This window comes from Podarcis erhardii (genome assembly GCF_964252035.2).
Source record: "Podarcis erhardii genome assembly, chromosome: Z".
Taxonomy (NCBI): domain Eukaryota; kingdom Metazoa; phylum Chordata; class Lepidosauria; order Squamata; family Lacertidae; genus Podarcis; species Podarcis erhardii.
The window spans coordinates 29,152,419-29,171,160 of NC_138504.1; the positions used below are offsets into that span (position 1 = coordinate 29,152,419).

The following is an 18,742-nucleotide window of genomic DNA, read 5'->3' on the forward strand; positions in this document are numbered from 1 at the left end:
GGGCTCAGAAAGCTTGCTTTCCCTCCACCTCTCAACTACCTCTGGTTCGCTAACATCTAGAGCATCTATGCTCCAACTGTGCTCTGACATACAAACCACGGACCAGTTCTATGAGAAACTAGACAGGATGTCAGGAGACAGCCTAGAGACAGAGAGTTGGGTAGAGTATCCATTGCAGTGATCAGAGGAGGAATTACCTCTGAGGGGCACAGACAGAAGAAATGCTATGGTGCATCTGCATCAGCACAAGTGGATGCCTTCATCTGCCCCAGCTGCAACAAAGCATGCCTCTCCTGTATCAATCTCTACAGCCTTCCAACAGCTTGACTTCACCCCCAAAGGTACACTCCTCTGTCTGCTGAAACAGGCGGATGCCAACAACTATGGATACATAGACATTGATCCATAACTTAGCTAAAATGAAGGGCTTAAACCAATTTAGACTACCAGTGTCATCTCTGCTTTCCAAGTGTTACCTATACTGTGAACTGGGCTGTCACTATTGTCAGGAATCAGAATAGAATTTTGGGGACATGACAGTTTATAGATAAATATCTAAAATTGTACCTCTTGGGGACTTCCCGACAACCATAACACATCCATTTTTATATATGGCAAATGTCATGGTAGAACTGTGGAAATCTCATTACCGAACACCCACACAAAGTGTACACCACCTGCCCATCCCTTTCCCCCTGCCATTATATCCATGGGTGTTGCTACTCCAATGAAGTTTTTATTCCTTGTTCAAAAGCACTGTATACTGGTATTTAAGCACATAGTAATATTTTAATTAAAAAGGCTTAGTAGATAGTCCCTAAATCCTTATCCTGATGAAATAGATCCCCACATCCTCCTAGCCCTAAGGAAAAGCAGCCCACTCCAATCCTAGCAGCACACACTCTGATGAAGGGGATTTCCTTTTCAAGATGGAAGTTCTGCACACCAGCACTGGAGCACATGGTGATCTTTTAATTTTTTAAAAAATGAAGAATAAACTGATATGTCTCCCCCCCCAATCCCATTTTAGAGAAGCCTCTTTACTACAGAGGTGATAAGGGCCCTCTCCAAGAAGTCCGGGGTGGGTGTGTACAATTGGGTAGGTTAAAAAAAAGGGGGGGTGTCTGATTATACAAACTTGCCAATCATGTAATAAACCAATCCCAAGAAAATTGTGCTACATCAGTTCATGTTGAAAAGTCCTGTCCTATTATTGCAATAGAAACCGTTAAAAATTGTTTTAAATCAGCATGTTCTAAGGAACAGGTCAGTTGGGGGGAAAGAAACAGGAATGCAGCAATGTGGAAGGAACATTGCTTGAATTCTCAGAAGCAGATGTTCTATACAATATTAACCATACATCAATCTGCAACAAGATCCAATTTAATTCCAAATTTGCTTGTTGAATTTGCCAGGACCAAGCTGGATGGTGTGTCTGAATAATATGAGTATTTATATTATTCTAGCAAGGCATTTGGTATTACAGCAATCAATCCCTGTTCAGCCATGAAACCCACTGGGTGACTTTGGGTCAGTCACAGTCTCTCAGCCCTAACCTACCTCATAGGGTTCTTGTGAGGATACAAGGGGGAGGAAGAGAACTATGTACGCCACCTTGTGCTCCTTGGAGATATTAATGCAATAACTAAAACATTTCTTGAATGCCAATAAGCACTATTAAGTAGAATGAACACACTTTGCAAAAGGTTTACAGTCTACGTAAGAGGCAAAAGGATAGTGGGAAAGAGTGGGAAGATGGTGTGAAGGAATTATTATTTGGCACTTTTGGAATATGGTCCTCCACAAGGATTCCATCTTGTCACCTGTGCCATTTAATATTTTCATGAAACCACTGAGAGAGTCCAGAGTTTGCTCTGGATGCTTATGTCAGGTCTAGACAGTTGTGCCAGTTACACTTGTTTCTAGAAAGACCATGATGACACATGACTTAGTTCAAACTTCACTGGATTATTGCTTTTCCTGTCAGTTTCTAAATACAATTCAAAAGTGATGACTATTACTTTTAAAGCCCTAAACAACTTAGACCTAGGAATACCTAATGGACTATCTCCTACAACTGTTTTTATTGTTGTAACTGTTATAACCCATGCTGGGAACTTTGGCTGAAGGGCAGATGTAATAGTAATAGTAGTAATAGTGACCATGCCTGTGCTATGGACCTCCCTACCTAGAAAGGCTCACCTTGCCTCCTCTCCAATGGTTTTCTGCTGCCTTTCAAAAACTTTCCTTTTTCAGTGGGTTTGTCTCTGTGGAAGTCATTTTGTTGAACCACCGGTTTTTTATTTTATTTTATTGCTGTACCATATTAGCTTACCATATTCTTTTATTGAGGTGTTACTTATTTTGTTGTGAGCTGCCTTGAGCAGATTTGTGCAAATGGAAAGGCAAAACTATCAAGCTTTTAAATAAAATACAGTGGTGCCTCGCAAGACGAAATTAATTCGTTCCGTGAGTCTCTTCGTCTTGCGGTTTTTTCGTCTTGCGAAGCACGGCTATTAGTGGTTTAGCGGCTTAGCGGCTATTAGCGGCTTAGAAAAAGGGGGGGAGGGGAAAAACTCGCAAGAACTCGCCCGACGTTTCGTCTTGCGAAGCAAGCCCATAGGGAAATTCGTCTTGCGAAGCACCTCAAAAGACGGAAAACTCTTTTGTCTAGCGAGTTTTTCGTCTTGCGAGGCATTCGTCTTGCGGGGCACCACTGTAATAATATTTTTAAAAATTTTACTGGGCTAGAAGGGGCCCTTTTTGCATGAGCCAAAGTGCTCTTTGAATCTTAGCCAAAATATCTGAAGAAGAGCCACCCAAAACTAGCCTTGAAGGCAGGCAGCTATCATGCTAAACATACTGAGAACAAAAATGCTGCCTGCTCCACTCCTGTTCAGCTAAAATAAAATTGAAACAAGTGTGTCTTACAAGTGCTCTCTTTTAATCTTCTCTGTGTCTCCTCCTTGCAGCCTCCTCCCTTCTTTCCTAGCAAAGCAAACCTGCTGAATGTAGATAAGAGGGTGCTTGATTCAACCTGGTTTAGACTGAAGGTTATTTTTCACTAACATAGGCTTTCCTCCCTGTGACAGGGAATTTAACACAACTACAAATCCATTTCTGCATCTTGAATCAAAGCTGCCCCATGTACAATCTTGAGCAACTGGATTTGAATGCAAAGTTGTAACTGGTGGGCTCATAAGTAGTCCCTTAGGCAAAAAAATCTGAATATGAAGAGGGGGAGAAAATGCCTGCTCTTAATTCTTGCAGGACAGCCACTGAATACAACTGTTCCCTCAAAATGTAGATCGCCATATATCTACATTATTCTGGCATATTTTATTTATTTCTATATTTCCACTGGCAAAGGGGTTATGGTAGAGTGAACCGACATTTATCCTATGGAACATTACAATAAGATTTACTAAATACCACCAAGATTAATATGCAGTCCTGAAATCTAGCTTCAATGTCAGTTAGTGATAGCCTGTGTGAAGGAAAGCTCTATAGCAAAAGATGGTCTTCAATAGATGTCAAAAATACCAACAAAAAGATCTATCTGAAGACTGCTTTCACTTGGAAAACACAGATGATATCAACATATCAATTGATTTGTTCAGAGTACACCAATATGCAGAGAAGTTACATATTCACTGTGCCACCATAAACTCATGCAAATGGGGGATTGTAATTGCCCAGGGAAGCGATGACTTTCAGTTCCAGGTGAACAGCTTACCATAAAGAAGCAGTCCATACATGTCCATCCAGTTAAATAACTCCAAAAAGGCCACAGAATTACACACCCAGTTGAGGCCAACCGTGGTTCACTAAACTGCAGCGAAGGCAGGCAAAGTTTGTGCACCAGAATGCAGAAGCAGGAGGGATGGAGCATCCAGTCTTGCTTTACAATGGTAAGGCATCTGTAAGTGTAACATGAGCTCAAGCCTTCAACATCTTCATCAGAAGTATTTAGCCCATTAATGGAAAAGTACTGCAGGCACTCAAGGCCTGTCACAAAGACTGTGATGAAATGTCAGAAAATGCTACCTTTTTAGGATACAGAGGCCGAGACATTTAAGAGTTCTTTAAAACGTTTTTAAAATTGCTTACAAAATCCAAATGAACTGATTTAAGCCAGTCTTTCTTTCTTTCCCGGTTTCTGCACTTATTGTAAAGGCTTTGCACCCTGTTTCAAATTGATGAAAAAGCTCTTACCTTTGCACCTGCTAAAAATCCTAGTGATATGGCAACTCTGGCACGTAGGTCAGGTCTATCTTTGGGCCACACGTAGGAAAGCATTGCTTTGATTATTTTTCCACCTTGTAATTCTTTCATCTGAAGAGAGAAAACATTATGTTGCAGAAGACAAATCAAATGATGGTTGCAAAATCTCAACCCAGAGATATACTTCCCTTCTTCAAATGGATATTCAGAATAGCCGGGAATTCTTTCAAGGGGTCTACAGGAATGTCACACTTAAGACCAAGAAAATTGTTCTAGATGGCTTAATAGTGTGCAAAATGTCACCACTCCTTTTTAGCAGAATGGCTCTGAAGTTGGATAATCATGCATTATGAGGCTGTTTAACAGCCAACTGAAGTGCTATAGTATAGCTTCTGTGTTATTCCATATTTTAAAGCTCAAAGCAATCAATCACAGCTCATTTCTTATTTTATGAGCCTTTCTAAAGCCAGGTAAATTTGAAAGATAGCCAAGATTTTTTTATGTTCAAGTATAAAAGCCAAAAACAACTTTCTATTTGTATTCCCAAGCTAATGCTATACGTCATAAAATTGTGCATCATTTCAAACCCTTGCTGTATATATTCCTTCACCATAAAATCATAATCCTACAGCAAGAATGAGAAGTAGGGATCAGTACAGATGTAACACTAGCTGCCCAGTAACCAGGCTTTAGTGATCAGGCTGCAGGATCATATGCTACTCCCTCATATTGCACATAAAGTAGGGGGCATTCAAAAACTAACTTTTAGAATCTAGGATTAATCCTGGGTTCTGAAAGCTAGTATTCAAATGCTCCAGGTTTGTATGAACAAAAAAATATTATTTAGACATTAAAAGCAAGGATCAGAAACAATTTGGGAGATGAGGATCAGGCATCAGTGGTGTAGCTAGCCGCTTGGGTGCCAGGTGCAGCGCACACATCTTGCAGCCGGGGGCAGGGCAAGCTGCGTGGAGCCTCTCCGTTGTCTCCCCCTCAGCCATAGGGTGGCTGAGGGAGAGGCGGAGGGCAGACACAAGTCCCATGCTGCTGTTCGAGGCAGCGGGAGCCTGCAGGCACCCAAGCCACCACATCACTCCCAGGAGAGACGCGTGGCTCGGGCACACTGCAGGCCCCACGGTAAGTGCCAGCCCCCGCAGTGTGGCAGCCAGTGCCAGCCACATTTTGTTACATTTCTTGACAGAACTAAAAAGTTTCATGAGCCCAATTTTTTTTTAAAAAAATTAAGTCCTATTTTTGTCACCCCCCCTCAGTGATGACACCTGGGGTGGCCTGCACTCTCCGCATCCCCCTTCCTCTGCCACTGTCAGGCATGTAACCTAATCCTGATCTCTTAATCAATGTTACTGGCCAGTTAGCATTATAGAATCATAGAATTGTAGAGTTAGAATGGTCTTCAAGGGACATGTAGTCCGACCATCTGCACTGCAAATGTCCCAGCTAATTAATCCCAGACAGAATACAGCTGGACTGGTCCAAAGACAGCAATTAAAAGCCAGACTATCCAGATGAACCTCTGGGCAGGTTATGTCTGTACTACTACCAAATCATAGCTAGAAACCACAATCAGATTTCCAAACTGAACCTTGGATTTACTATAGTTGTGCAGAGGCAACCCTCACCAAAGCAAAAAGAGATGGCGAACACCTGGGTGAGAATTCAGGCAGAAGAGAAGCACACAAGCCTATGGAGGGCTCCCCAGTGGGCGACGTTATACCTACATCAAGCCAGTGATGGGATGATCATAGCTAGCAAAAACATCTGATCAGCCATGCCCCACTTGCATTATTCTCTCTTCATTTCAGTAAAAAATTAGGGCAATGTTGGATGTTGCACTTGTGCTTCTTTTGTGTGCTATCTGCTTTTTTGGTTGAACTGGATATCACTTGGTTTCAAAGTGGAATGCTTAGGAATATGTGATTTTTGAGTGTGTAAATGTTATTTGTATGTATTCTGTCAGTGATTTCTTTCTTCAATATCAAGGGGGGAATCTTACTTTTGATATAATACTGCCAAGTTGCATTCAAGACTGTGACATTATTAAAGTAAATGAATAAAATGCATATATAGAAGCAAAAAAGAATTCAGATTCCTTTTCTGTTGCTGTTTTCTCCCATAACCCACCCTGTCCCCACCAAGTGTTAAGATACACTTAAAATTGTTGACAATCTAAAGTATTTGAGAGCAGAGCCCGTTATAAGTACCTTTCACACATCCTTCAGAGGGTACATATTCTCTGTTGACAACTTATAAGCCTCAAGTTGGTAAAAAATAATTTTCTGCTTATCCCTCACTCTAAAGAGAAGAGCAATAGCATACACAGAAATCCTTCCCTTTTAGGTAGACACAACGTCACATTTTAAAGCAGGGAGAAGAGATGTTTGAGCACCATTAATGGTTTGGAAGGAAATGGAAACGTCCAATTAATACGACAGCTACTTGTTCAAATTAGATATTGCTACTGGCTCATCACAGAGGAATGCTGTTTGAAAGAACCAGGAGGAAACAATAGTGACAACCCAAGGAATTGAACCTGACTGGTTACAAAGCAACAGAAAACACAGAAAGCAGTTGCAAAGCAGCAAGTGGATTGCCATGAACTATTAAAAAGGGCAAAGGGAAGATCAAGGAAAAGAAGGTGCAAAAAAAATATTTACAGCAAAGGTCCATGTTAACTAATCAGAATACAGAAGCAGAAATAAATTAAATGCAAGTGTAAAAACAGTTAAAAGATACATGAATCTGTTACAAGTGGCTTCCACACAAAACAACCTTTTAACCAGAGTTATGCTTTATTTCATGCATTCTTGTGTCCAAATTGTGGCTTCACATCATGGTTTGTTGCCAGGTAACAAACTATTGTTAGGCTGCTGGGCTAAGTTTGGATGTTCAAGCAAATCACACTATAGCTAAAGAAACCATAGCTTAACATTACATAAGGACCAGACCAGTTAGCTGCCTGGAAGGTATACTGTCAAGCAGAAATAAATATTACAAATAAAAAAAATAACCCCATGTCCCTGAGGACCAGGAGTGGTCTGATACAGCTGAGGATGCAAGGAAAGTGGAAGAGGCATCACTCTCTCTATTTCTCACTTTCCCATGAGGAATGTTGATGTTTACATAGTCAAAATGGCACGACCCACCCAGCAGAGGGTGGAACCGTCACATTTTTGGGAAAGGGTCTGAAGCACCTCATCATAGAATTATGGAACTGTAGATTTGGAAGGGACCACAAGGGTCATCTAGTCCAACCCCCTGCAATGCAGGAATCTTTTGCCCAATGTGGGCCTCAAACCCACAACCCTGAGATTAAAAGTTTCATGCTCTACTGACTAAGCTTAAAATTATTTATGGTAAGAGTGGTTTAGCAAATAAACTTGATGGAACATTTTGAGAAACTGCCAGAAGTTTTCAGTTCTCCAACAAAAGTTAAAAGGTGTGCTATAATGAGGAGTTATACAGAAACAAATGGGCTGAGCAATATTTACCCCTTCCTTTGGATCTGAATGGAGTCCTCCACCTGCATGTCCATGCCAGCATGTTCTTTTATCAGTCTGAGACCACCCTTGAAGATTCTGTGTGAGGAAGAATACACTGAACAATGACTTCAACCATTTTTTAAAAAATCATGATGAAACAGATTGCAGACTAACTGTTCAATGAGTTCAACTAGTAACTTAAGTTGAGCTTTATTTAGCTTCTATTGCATCAAAGAGGCTTGGCTGGTGAAGCACATGACAACCCAGGAGAACAGGGTATTAGAACTACCCTAAACATATTTGCTTATAGCTGCTTTATACATTAAGTATTTCCCTTGTAGAAAACATTTCCATTTTGCAGCAAGCATGAAACCTATTTGCAGATTGGGGTGGGGGCCACAATTCTTTCTAGGCAAATTTCTGGGGCCATACACCAGTGACAGGAGGAGCCAGAGGAAAAGTGAGCAGAGAAACAAATCTAAATTTCTCCCTTGTACAGTAGCCTAGTTTCTTCACACACATGACCTATCTACCCTCCATCAAGACAAGCAACAAGCATTACATTATCAAATACAAGCGCATTATCAAAGTTCAAGGACACATTGCAGTCATGCCCCCACCCCCAAAAAATCAAGAAGGGAATATGAAGCATAGTTGGTGTAGAGTGTGTGTATGTGTGTGTGTGGCTAAGGAGGGAGGTGGCCTGGAGAGTGTGCCAAGGATCAAACAGAAAGGGATGGAGGGCTGTATTTTGCCCCCCTTGGCCTGAGATTTCCCACCATTGTAGTACATCAACACATAAAGCAATTACTCGCATGTATTTTATTTGAACACCCATGAGGTGTTTAACCTCAAGGCTGCTTACAAATGTTTCAGATCTTAAGTAGTATAATTAAAAACAGAGGAAAGGAATAGTAATAATCCAAACAGCACCTAAATATAAATATAATAAAAGCCCTATGCAATAATACAGGAATTATTCTGAGCAGCAGCAGCAGCAGCATTCTTCAGAGAACCAAGTATCCTCTGAAAGAAATACCCTGAACTCCATTTGGTGAAAATTAATACTATAATTTTATTGCTTTTGACCAAAGACCACTGCAGCTTTCCAAAGAAAATAAATTTCAGAGCTACAAACTCTAAAAATGTATCATAACTGAAGCTTGATGAACTAGTATCACAGAGTTTTTTACTCCAGGTCTTCCATTTTCAAGTAAAGAGAGAAATGCTACATTTAGAATCTCCTTTTTCAAGGTGCAACTAGGCTTTAAACAAAATGCTTAACATCTCTATTATGCCAGAACAGCAAGAGCAATTTGGCAAGCATCGTAACAACCATGTAAAGCACTTATACAGACCTTAAGAAATGCTTACAAGTGCTCTAGAAAACAATAATTCACAGCATTTCATTGCAGAAAACATCATTGATTCTGCTTTGAAGAAGGGACCTAGGTGGTTATAGTGAAAGAAACACTATAAAGGAAAATATAGCAACGTGTCTTGAATAAATATTCAGTCAGAAATCCCAGGCCACATAATATGTGGATATATCAAACCTAGGCTGAGTTAATGCTTTTTGAAAGCTTTAAATATGCATTTCACTATTTGTACTTCTTTAAAACCACTCCCAACTGTAATTCTTGGGATTGGGGGTGGGGTGGGAAATACACCTCAAATTCTAAAATCCATGTTCTATGGTCCAATTTGGGCTGCAAATCTGTGTTCCAGGGTATTTGTTCCATGTAGGTACTGTAAACACTTGATAGTAGTAGTAATATTATTAGAAGGCTTTATTATTTATTGAATTTATATACTGTCTTTTTGCCAAGGCACTCTAGGTGCTTTGCAATTCTACAATTTACAACTTTCCCACTCACTCTGAAGCAAGCCCAAACACACACAAACAACTCCCTCTCCCAGCCTGCCTCTTTCCTTCTCACAGGGCAGAATGGTGTGTCCCCCTGATTGGGGAGAGGACAGTCTCAATGGCACAGCCCTGATGGTGCCTCATGGTGTTTAGCAGCAGTATGAAAATGCCAGGATCATGTAGAAATTCTCAGAATTTTTCATTGTTTTGTGTATAGAGCCTAAGCAATTTGATGGTGCTTGTCATCTTGCATGGGGAATTTCAAATTCTGTTCCACTTATCTGTTTCCTGGGTCAGTGTCCTGGGCAAACACATAAAAAGGAACACTAGTGGTGGGCATGGTTAGTATCAATTGATAGATTTTGGAAAGAAAGCCTTTTGGATTTAAGTAAAGTTCAGGGTAGTTTGGGAACTGCTAGACTCTCTAAAGCTTAGGTATAATATGTACTCTCAGCTTGGGGTAGAATCATAGAATTGCAGAGTTGGAAATGACCCAAAAGATTCATCTAGTTCAACACCCTGCAAAGCAGGCATCATCCAATCATGGTGGTGCTATTTGGGCAACAGTCCTCTGCCCACCTGTGATACCCAGCAACTGGTATTCAGAGGCATACTGCCTCTGACAGTGGAGGTAGAACATAGTTGTTGTGGCTAGTAGCCACTGATAGCCTTGTCCTCCATGAATTTGTCTAATTATTTTTTAAAGCTATCCAGTTGGTGGCCATAACTGCCTCCTGTTGGTTTGTGTTCCATAGTTTTAACTATGTGCTGTATGAAGTACTTCCTTTTATCTGTTATGAATCTTCCAACATTCAGCTTCATTGGATGTCCACGAATGCTAGTGTCATGAAAGAGGGAGACTTCCGGGTTAGCGCCAACGACTAATGGCGGATTCCCTCTGAGCTCCGGAGGGATTAGCTCCACGGGATTGGGTCCTGCCGCTGCGGCAAAGCGGGGACCCTCAAGAATCACAGGCGGGTGAAGCCTGTGAGCGTGGGGACTCAGCGGGCACCATTTGCGCCCCCCCGAACTGCGAAAGAGCCTTTTTAAAGGCTTCGGAATGCGACGAGGTGAGCGGCGCGGTGCTGAGAGTCGACTGCTTCTTCCGTGGAGTAAAGCCGCACAGCTGTTGTTGGAGAGCGCTGACTTTTTCCTGAATAAGTGGACTTTAAAGCAGCTACCCGTGAGTAGGTTTACCGTATTTTTCCTCCTATAACACACAGATTTTTTCTCCTAAAAAGGAAGGGGAAATGTCTGTGCGTGTTATTGAGCGAATGTGTGGTCCCTGGAGCCAAATGGCGCGAGGGGAGGCAAAAAAAATCAGGCAAAAATCAAATCGCGCGTCTCGGAGAAGGGAAACCTGAAAAGAGGAAGCGGCTGCTTTCCTGCATTCTGCCTCAGGGTCTTACTGCCCACCCACCTCTGTTTCCTTGCTGTGTTTGCTCAAACGGAACAAAGAGCAGGGAAAGCCCCTCCCCTCCAGGCAAGCAGAGGGGAAAGCAGAGTGTCGTCTCTGTGCTCCGTGCTGCTGAAAACATGCTTGGGTGGGTAGGTGAGGGAAAACTTTTGCCTTCCTTTCCTCCCTCCCGTTATACCCCTCTCCTGCATTCTTAGCCAGCTGCTTCTCTGCACACCCCTCTCGTGCTCCTTGTCCATTCTGTGTTTTTCCTTCCCTCCCCACTTAAAATGTGGGTAAAAAGCATGGATCCACATGGATCCTCAGGATCTTTGCATTGGGTCACCCCAAATTCACCATCAGATCACATAGCATGTCCACGGCTACTGCCTGCCCCCCCGAAAATCACGCACCCACTGTTGCCTGGGGCTGCAATGGTGCAAAAACATGGTTAAAAAGCATGGATCTACATGGATCCTCAGGATCTTTGCATTCGGTCACCCCAAATTCACCATCAGAGCACATAGCATGTCCATGGCTACAGCCTGCCCCCCAAAAATCACACACCCACTGTTGCCTGGGGCTGCAATGGTGCAAAAACGTGGTTACAAAACATGGATCCACATGGATCCTCAGGATCTTTGCATTCGGTCACCCCAAATTCACCATCAGAGCACATAGCATGTCCATGGCTACAGCCTGCCCCCCAAAAATCACACACCCACTGTTGCCTGGGGCTGCAATGGTGCAAAAACGTGGTTACAAAGCATGGATCCACAGGGATTCTCAGGATTTTTGCATTGGGTCACCCCAAATTCACCATCAGATCACATGTCTGTGGCCACAGCATGAAGCACAAAAATGATACATCCACTGTTTCATTCAGAATGTTTTTTCCCTTGTTTTCCTCCTCTAAAAACGATGTGCGTGTTATGGTCAGGTGCGTGTTATAGAGCGAAAAATACGGTAAATTGAACTAATTGGAGGAATAAATTGATTAAATTCGGCACTGAAACGGGAAGGTATAAACAGAAAGTCTGCCTTCCCTGCTTGTAGATTGATCAAAGCAAAGAGACTGTAAAGCGGAAACCTTGAAAGACGTTTTGCAAAGACTTAAAATCCAACACCAAAAAAGTGGTTTCCCCTCCAGATTGCAGGAGTGGAGGGGAAAAGATTTGAACACTTTCTACCTGCATGAAAAAAGGGGTAAAGAAAGTTATATCCGCTGCCTCAAAACCTGGGAATGGACTGCCTTTAGACAGGAATAAGCCGATCAGTGGGAAGCCTGTCTCAAACTAGAGTTAAAAGTTAATGGCTTTTGAACCAGCTCTGCGAGAGAGATACAGTGTTTCTGGACTTCTCCGGTTTTTAAAGTAACTTTTTCCTGATTTCAAAGTAACCTTTAAGGATATTGAAACTGTGGCTTTTAAGGGACTGGAGGGACTTATAAGGACCATATTTGTTTCTAAAGAGTTGCGAACTGAAGCTGTCCCCCTAGAGGAACATTGATATTGTTGCAACAACATTTAAGCCACTGGAAAATTCCCTTCCAAAACAAACCTCTCAGGCGTGGGATTGACCTTGGACTTTCATGAGAGTGTTATGGCAAATGATAAAGGAAAGTTAGAGCTGGCACAGGAAAAAACTACTAGGTCTGGCAGACAATATCGGGCTGACACTACACATCAGCGAAGGGCCTCAACATCTGGAGCATCAGGTACATTAGGAGCTACTGCTTTGCAAACTAAAACAAAAGTTATGTCATCTGAAGACGTATTGGCTCAGGCACTTAGTAGAATTAATGAATCTTTGGAAAATTTAGCAAAACAAGTAGCAGAGACAAATAAACAAGTGGCTGAGACAAATAAACAGGTAGCTGATGCTTCAGCAAGAATTGATTTGAACACTACAAGTATCAACGACTTGGGAAAGAAGGTGAATTCTAACACACAGTCTATTGAAAAATTAATAGAGGGATCTGCCACGACCTGAAAAGTTGCTGAGGAAGCAAAGGAAACTGCAGTTACCGCTCAAGAAAAGATACTACCAGCATACAAGAAACTAGAGGACCACGACCTGACACTGTCTATGATTGAACTACAAGGGAAGGAGAGGAATCTGAGAATTAGAGCGGTACCGGAAAGTGAGAAGGATAACCTGGTGGACTTTCTTACAAAAGAATTTACAGACTTTTGGCAACAGGACTTGGGGAAGGAAGAATTTAAGACAGTGAGTGCATTTAGAATTGGAAAACGACAAAGAAAGAACAAGGTAAGAGACTGTTTGATTTCTTTTCGAACAAAAGAAGAAAGAGACAAAATTTTGAATTTGCACTACCAAAGAACCTTGGAAATTGAAGATTCATTTGTGGAGATCTTTAAGGACATTCCAAAATATATTTTGGACATAAGGACCATCTACAGAGATCTAGCGGCCCTACTGAGGAGAAATAGAATACTCTTCAGGTGGGAATTTCCCCAAGGCCTATCTTTTAAATATAAAGAAAGGAAAATAAGAATAAGAACAGTGAATGATAAAGACAAGTTTCTGAAAGATCACGGAGAAGATCTACAGAAAGAAGCGGAATCTGGAGAAGACCCAAGAACACTGGAAAAAGGAATACTAGATATAGCAAACTTATCATTTGGACTCCTTCGTCCAGGGAAAGAGACACCACCGACAGAACAAGAACAGCTACTCAGAGCAGTTGGAGGTAAAGTGAAGTAACCCCACCATGGCTCTGCAACTTCTAAGTTGGAACTGTAATGGACTTAATTCCCCTCGGAAGAGAAAAAGTGTTTTTCACATACTAAAAAAGGAACAATTGGACTTGATTTGTCTACAAGAAACACATGTAACGAGGTTACATAGGAAAATACTTATCAATAAGAGATTGGGACAAGAGTTTATTTCATCTGACAAAGTTAAAAAAAGAGGAGTGGTGATATATGCAAAGGAGAGACTTTTACCGAAATTAATTTTTAAAGATGAGCAAGGAAGATATTTGGCAATTGAAATTCAATTCCAAGGAGAGAAATTCTTGATAGTAGGAATTTATGCACCGAACGAGGGGAAATCTGAATTCTTTAAGAAGTTGCATGAGACCCTATTGGACCATCTAGACTATAATCTGATTTTGATGGGGGACATTAATGGAGTAGTATCAACAAGCATGGACAAGGCACAAAGACAGGTAGTCACCAAAAATGGTAGACTACCAAAAACTTTTTTTGAAATGACTGACAATATGGATTTGGTGGACATTTGGAGAATAAGGAACCTTTTGGGAAGAGAGGGAACCTTCTTTTCTGAAGCCAAGATGACATGGACTAGAATTGACCAAATATGGGTAACTAGAGGAATGGCACCAAAGATAAAGAAAGTGGAAATCTGCCCCAAAACTTGCTCCGACCATAATGCTGTAAGGATGGAGATGAAACAAATAGCAACTGGCTCCTTCAGATGGAGGATGAATGACACCTTATTTAGAGATGAAGAAGTTTACAAAAAGGCCCAAAAACTTTGAGAGACTATTTTGAAATAAATATGAACACTGAGGTTGAAAAAAGAGTAATCTGGGACGCAAGTAAAGCCGTCATGAGAGGGTTTTTGATACAACACAATGCAATAAAGAAGAGAAGTCAAAATGAGAGGAAAGATAAAATTTTGGAGAAAATAAAAGAAGGGGAGAAGAAACTGAGAGTAAAACCAAAGTCACAGGAGATCTTGAGAGAAATAAAATTATATCAAATTCAATATATGGAATTGATGAATCAAGAAATAGAATGGAAAATTAAACAAATGAGACAAAAGACATTTGAATCAGCGAATAAATGTGGGAAACTGTTGGCTTGGCAAATGAGAAAAAGACAAAAATTAAACACTATTACAAACTTAGAAGTGGAAGGAAAAAACATACATAACCCAATTGAGATTAGAAACTGTTTCCAGAAGTACTTTAAACAATTATATATATTTTTTAAAATGATATTTATTAAGTTTTTGTTTAAACAATAAAAAACATACATAATAACATAGTATTTTCCAATATCCACATTTCATTCTCATCTTTGGACTTCCTCACATTTCTTGTTCCTGCATTCTAAACTCATAGATTTTGCTAGCAAATTATTAACCTATTTCAATTCATATGATGTAATTTTCCAATATTAAATCTCAAATTTTAGAATTTAAATCACTCTTTTGGAGACTTAATTATAACATACAATTTGTCCAAAATTTGTCTTTTCTTTCAATTGCATTTAGATTTGTATTCCTTATAACTAATTTGTTGGAGCCGAACTATTACTAATCTTACATCTTTCTTTAACATTCATACAATTTACAATATTTTTGTAGATAGTCCTTGAATTTCTTCCAATCCTCCTCCACCAAGTCTTCTCCCAGGTCTCGGATTCTGCCAGTCATCTCCGCCAGTAACATATAGTCCATCAGTTGCATCTGCCATTCTTCCAGTGTGGGCAAATCTTGAGTTTTCCAGCATTTGGCAATGAGTATCCTTGCTGCTGTTGTAGCATACATAAAAAAAGTTCGATCCTTCTTTTGCACACTCTGGCCGACAATGCCTAAAAGAAAGGCCTCTGGTTTCTTAGGGAAGGTATACTTAAATACCTTTTTCAGCTCATTGTATATCATTTCCCAGAAAGCCTTCACTCTAGGCCAAGTCCACCAGAGGTGAAAGAATGTTCCTTCAGCTTCTTTACACTTCCAACATTTATTGTCAGAGAAATGGTATATCTTTGCAAGCTTGACTGGAGTCATGTACCACCTATATATCATTTTCATAATGTTTTCTTTCAAGGCATTACATGCCGTAAATCTCAAACCTGTGGTCCATAACTTTTCCCAGTCAGCAAACATTATGTTGTACCCTATGTCCTGTGCCCATTTTATCATAGCTGATTTGACCGTTTCATCCTGTGTATTCCATTTTAGCAGCAAGTTATACATTCTTGAAAGTATCTTAGAGCTGGGTTCTAACAGTTCTGTTTCTAACTTTGATTTTTCCACCTGGAATCCTAACTTTTTATCTGACTTAAAAGCTTCTTTGATCTGAGCATAATGTAACCAATCTCGCACTTTCCCCTTTAGTTTCTCCAAACTCTGCAACCTCCAGTTGTCTCCATCTTTTTCTATTATTTCCCAATATTTCGGCCATTTGGCCTCCATATTGAGTCTTTTCGGGGCCTTAGCCTCCATTGGTGATAGCCAACTTGGGGTCTTATTTTCCAATAAGTCTTTATATTTTGACCAGACATTGAACACTGCTTTTCTGACAACATGGTTCTTGAAAACCTTATGTATTTTAACCTTGTCATACCACAGATATGCATGCCAACCAAAAGCATTATTAAATCCTTCCAAATCTAAAACATCAGTGTTTTCAAGAAGTAGCCAATCTTTCAACCAGCAGAAAGCTGCTGATTCATAATACAACTTTAAGTCTGGCAGGGCAAAGCCCCCTCTTTCTTTAGCATCAGTTAATATCTTAAACTTAATTCTGGGCTTTTTGCCCTGCCAGACAAATTTAGAAATATCTCTCTGCCACCTCCCAAAACACTCCATTTTATCCACTATCTGTAAAGTTTGAAACAGAAACAACATTTTTGGCAATACATTCATCTTGATAACAGCAATACGTCCTGACAAGGAAAGTTTCAATCTCGACCATACATCTAGATCCCTTTTAATTTCAGACCAACATTTTTCATAATTGTCTTTAAATAAATTCCTGTTCTTCGCTGTTATGTTTACCCCTAGGTATCTTACTTTTTTGACCACATTTAATTCTGTCTCTTTCTGAAACCTTTCTGACTCTAAAGGAGTCAAATTTTTTTCCAAAACCTTAGTTTTTTGCTTGTTAAGTTTAAATCCCGCCACTCGACCAAACTCATGAGAAGTACTTTAAACAATTATATTCACAAGGGCCACAGAAAGAGATGGACATAGAACGATTTTTAAAGACAAATGGATTACAAAAAATCTCTCAAGAAAGTAAACTGATGTTGAATTATAAAATATCAGAACAGGAAGTAGAAGGTGCCATTCAAAATATGCAATTGGGCAAGTCTCCAGGACCGGATGGGCTGACTTCCAGGTACTACAAATCTTTGAAGGAGTGCTTATTACAACCTCTGAAGGAAGTCTGCAATGAAATTTTAGAAGGGAAAAGGGCGCCAGAGTCGTGGAAAGAGGCATACATTACACTTATACCAAAAACAGAGACTGAAAAGACTCAACTTAAGAACTACCGCCCCATATCGTTATTAAATGTGGATTACAAAATTTTTGCTGACATTTTGGCCAAAAGATTGAAAAAAGTATTGATGGAAGAGATCCATAAAGACCAAGCGGGCTTTCTCCCGGAAAGACATCTGACAATTTGAGGAATATAATTGATATTTTGGAAAAATTAGAAGTGAATATAAACACTAAAGCAGTTTTGATATTTGTGGATGCGGAGAAAGCTTTTGACAACATCTCTTGGAGTTTTATGAAAAAGAACCTACAGGGGATGGGGGTAGGGCAAGGTTTTGAAAATGGTATAGGTGCAATATATTCTGAACAGAAAGCTAAATTAATTGTAAATAATGTGGTTACGGAAGAATTTAAGATAGAAAAAGGGACACGACAGGGGTGCCGAATCTCCCCATTGCTTTTTATATCGGTTCTGGAGGTCCTGCTGAACATGATTAGAAGGGACCAGTTGGTTAAAGGTATACAGGTCAGAGCTAAACAGTACAAACTGAGAGCATTTGCAGATGATTTAGTTTTGATATTACAGGAGCCAGAATCTAGTACTAAAAGGGTTTTAGACTTAATTCAAGAATTTGGTCAAGTGGCAGGATTTAAATTGAACAAGTTAAAAACTAAGGTTTTAGAGAAAAATTTAACATCAATTGAAAAAGAAAGGTTTCAGAATGAGACAGGTTTGACTGTGGTTAAGAAAGTGAAATATTTGGGGATTAATATGACAGCAAAAAATGTGAACTTATTTAAAGATAATTATGAAAAATGTTGGACGGAAGTGAAAAAAGATTTAGAAATTTGGTCAAACTTGAAGCTTTCCTTGTTGGGTCGAATTGCAGTTATAAAAATGAATGTATTGCCTAGAATGTTGTTGTTTCAAACATAGCAAATTGTGGACAAGATGGACTGTTTCAAGAAGTGGCAGAAAGATATTTCTAGATTTGTCTGGCAGGGCAAGAAGCCCAGAATAAAATTTAAGATATTAATTGATGCAAAGGAAAGGGGGGGATTTGCCCTGCCGGACTTTAAACTTTACTATGAATCAGCAGCATTTTGCTGGTTGAAAGACTGGCTGCTTCTTGAGAACATAGACATTTTGGACTTAGAAGGATTTAATAATGCTTTTGGATGGCATGCATATTTGGGGTACGACAAGGTTAAAGTACACAAAGGGTTTAAAAACCATATTGTCAGGAAAGCATTGTTCAATGTTTGGATAAGATATAAAGACTTATTGGAAAATAAAACCCCAAGGTGGTTGTCACCAATGGAAGCGAAAGCTTTTAAAAGACTCAATATGGAGTCCAAATGGCCAAAATATGGGGAAATTTTGGAACAAGAGGGAGACAAATTGAAATTGCAGAGTTTTGAGAAACTAAAAAATAAAGTGCGAGATTGGCTTCATTACTATCAGATAATGGAGGCATACAAATTGGACAAGAAAATTGGATTCCAGGTGGAAAAATCGAAATTAGAAACAGAATT

The 18,742-nt window shown here is 40.0% G+C and overlaps 1 protein-coding gene across 1 annotated transcript in view; it reads right to left on the minus strand.

Moving 5' to 3' along the window:
• ABCB7 (ATP binding cassette subfamily B member 7) overlaps positions 1–18,742 on the minus strand; it is a 68,867-nt gene that overhangs the window by 33,579 nt on the left and 16,546 nt on the right. Inside the window, exons 3-4 of the mRNA XM_081847019.1 lie at positions 7,734–7,820; positions 4,216–4,335 (exon numbers count right to left, since the gene is read on the minus strand). Coding sequence (XP_081703145.1) covers positions 4,216–4,335; positions 7,734–7,820 — 207 coding nt within the window. The remainder of the gene's footprint in view (positions 1–4,215; positions 4,336–7,733; positions 7,821–18,742) is intronic.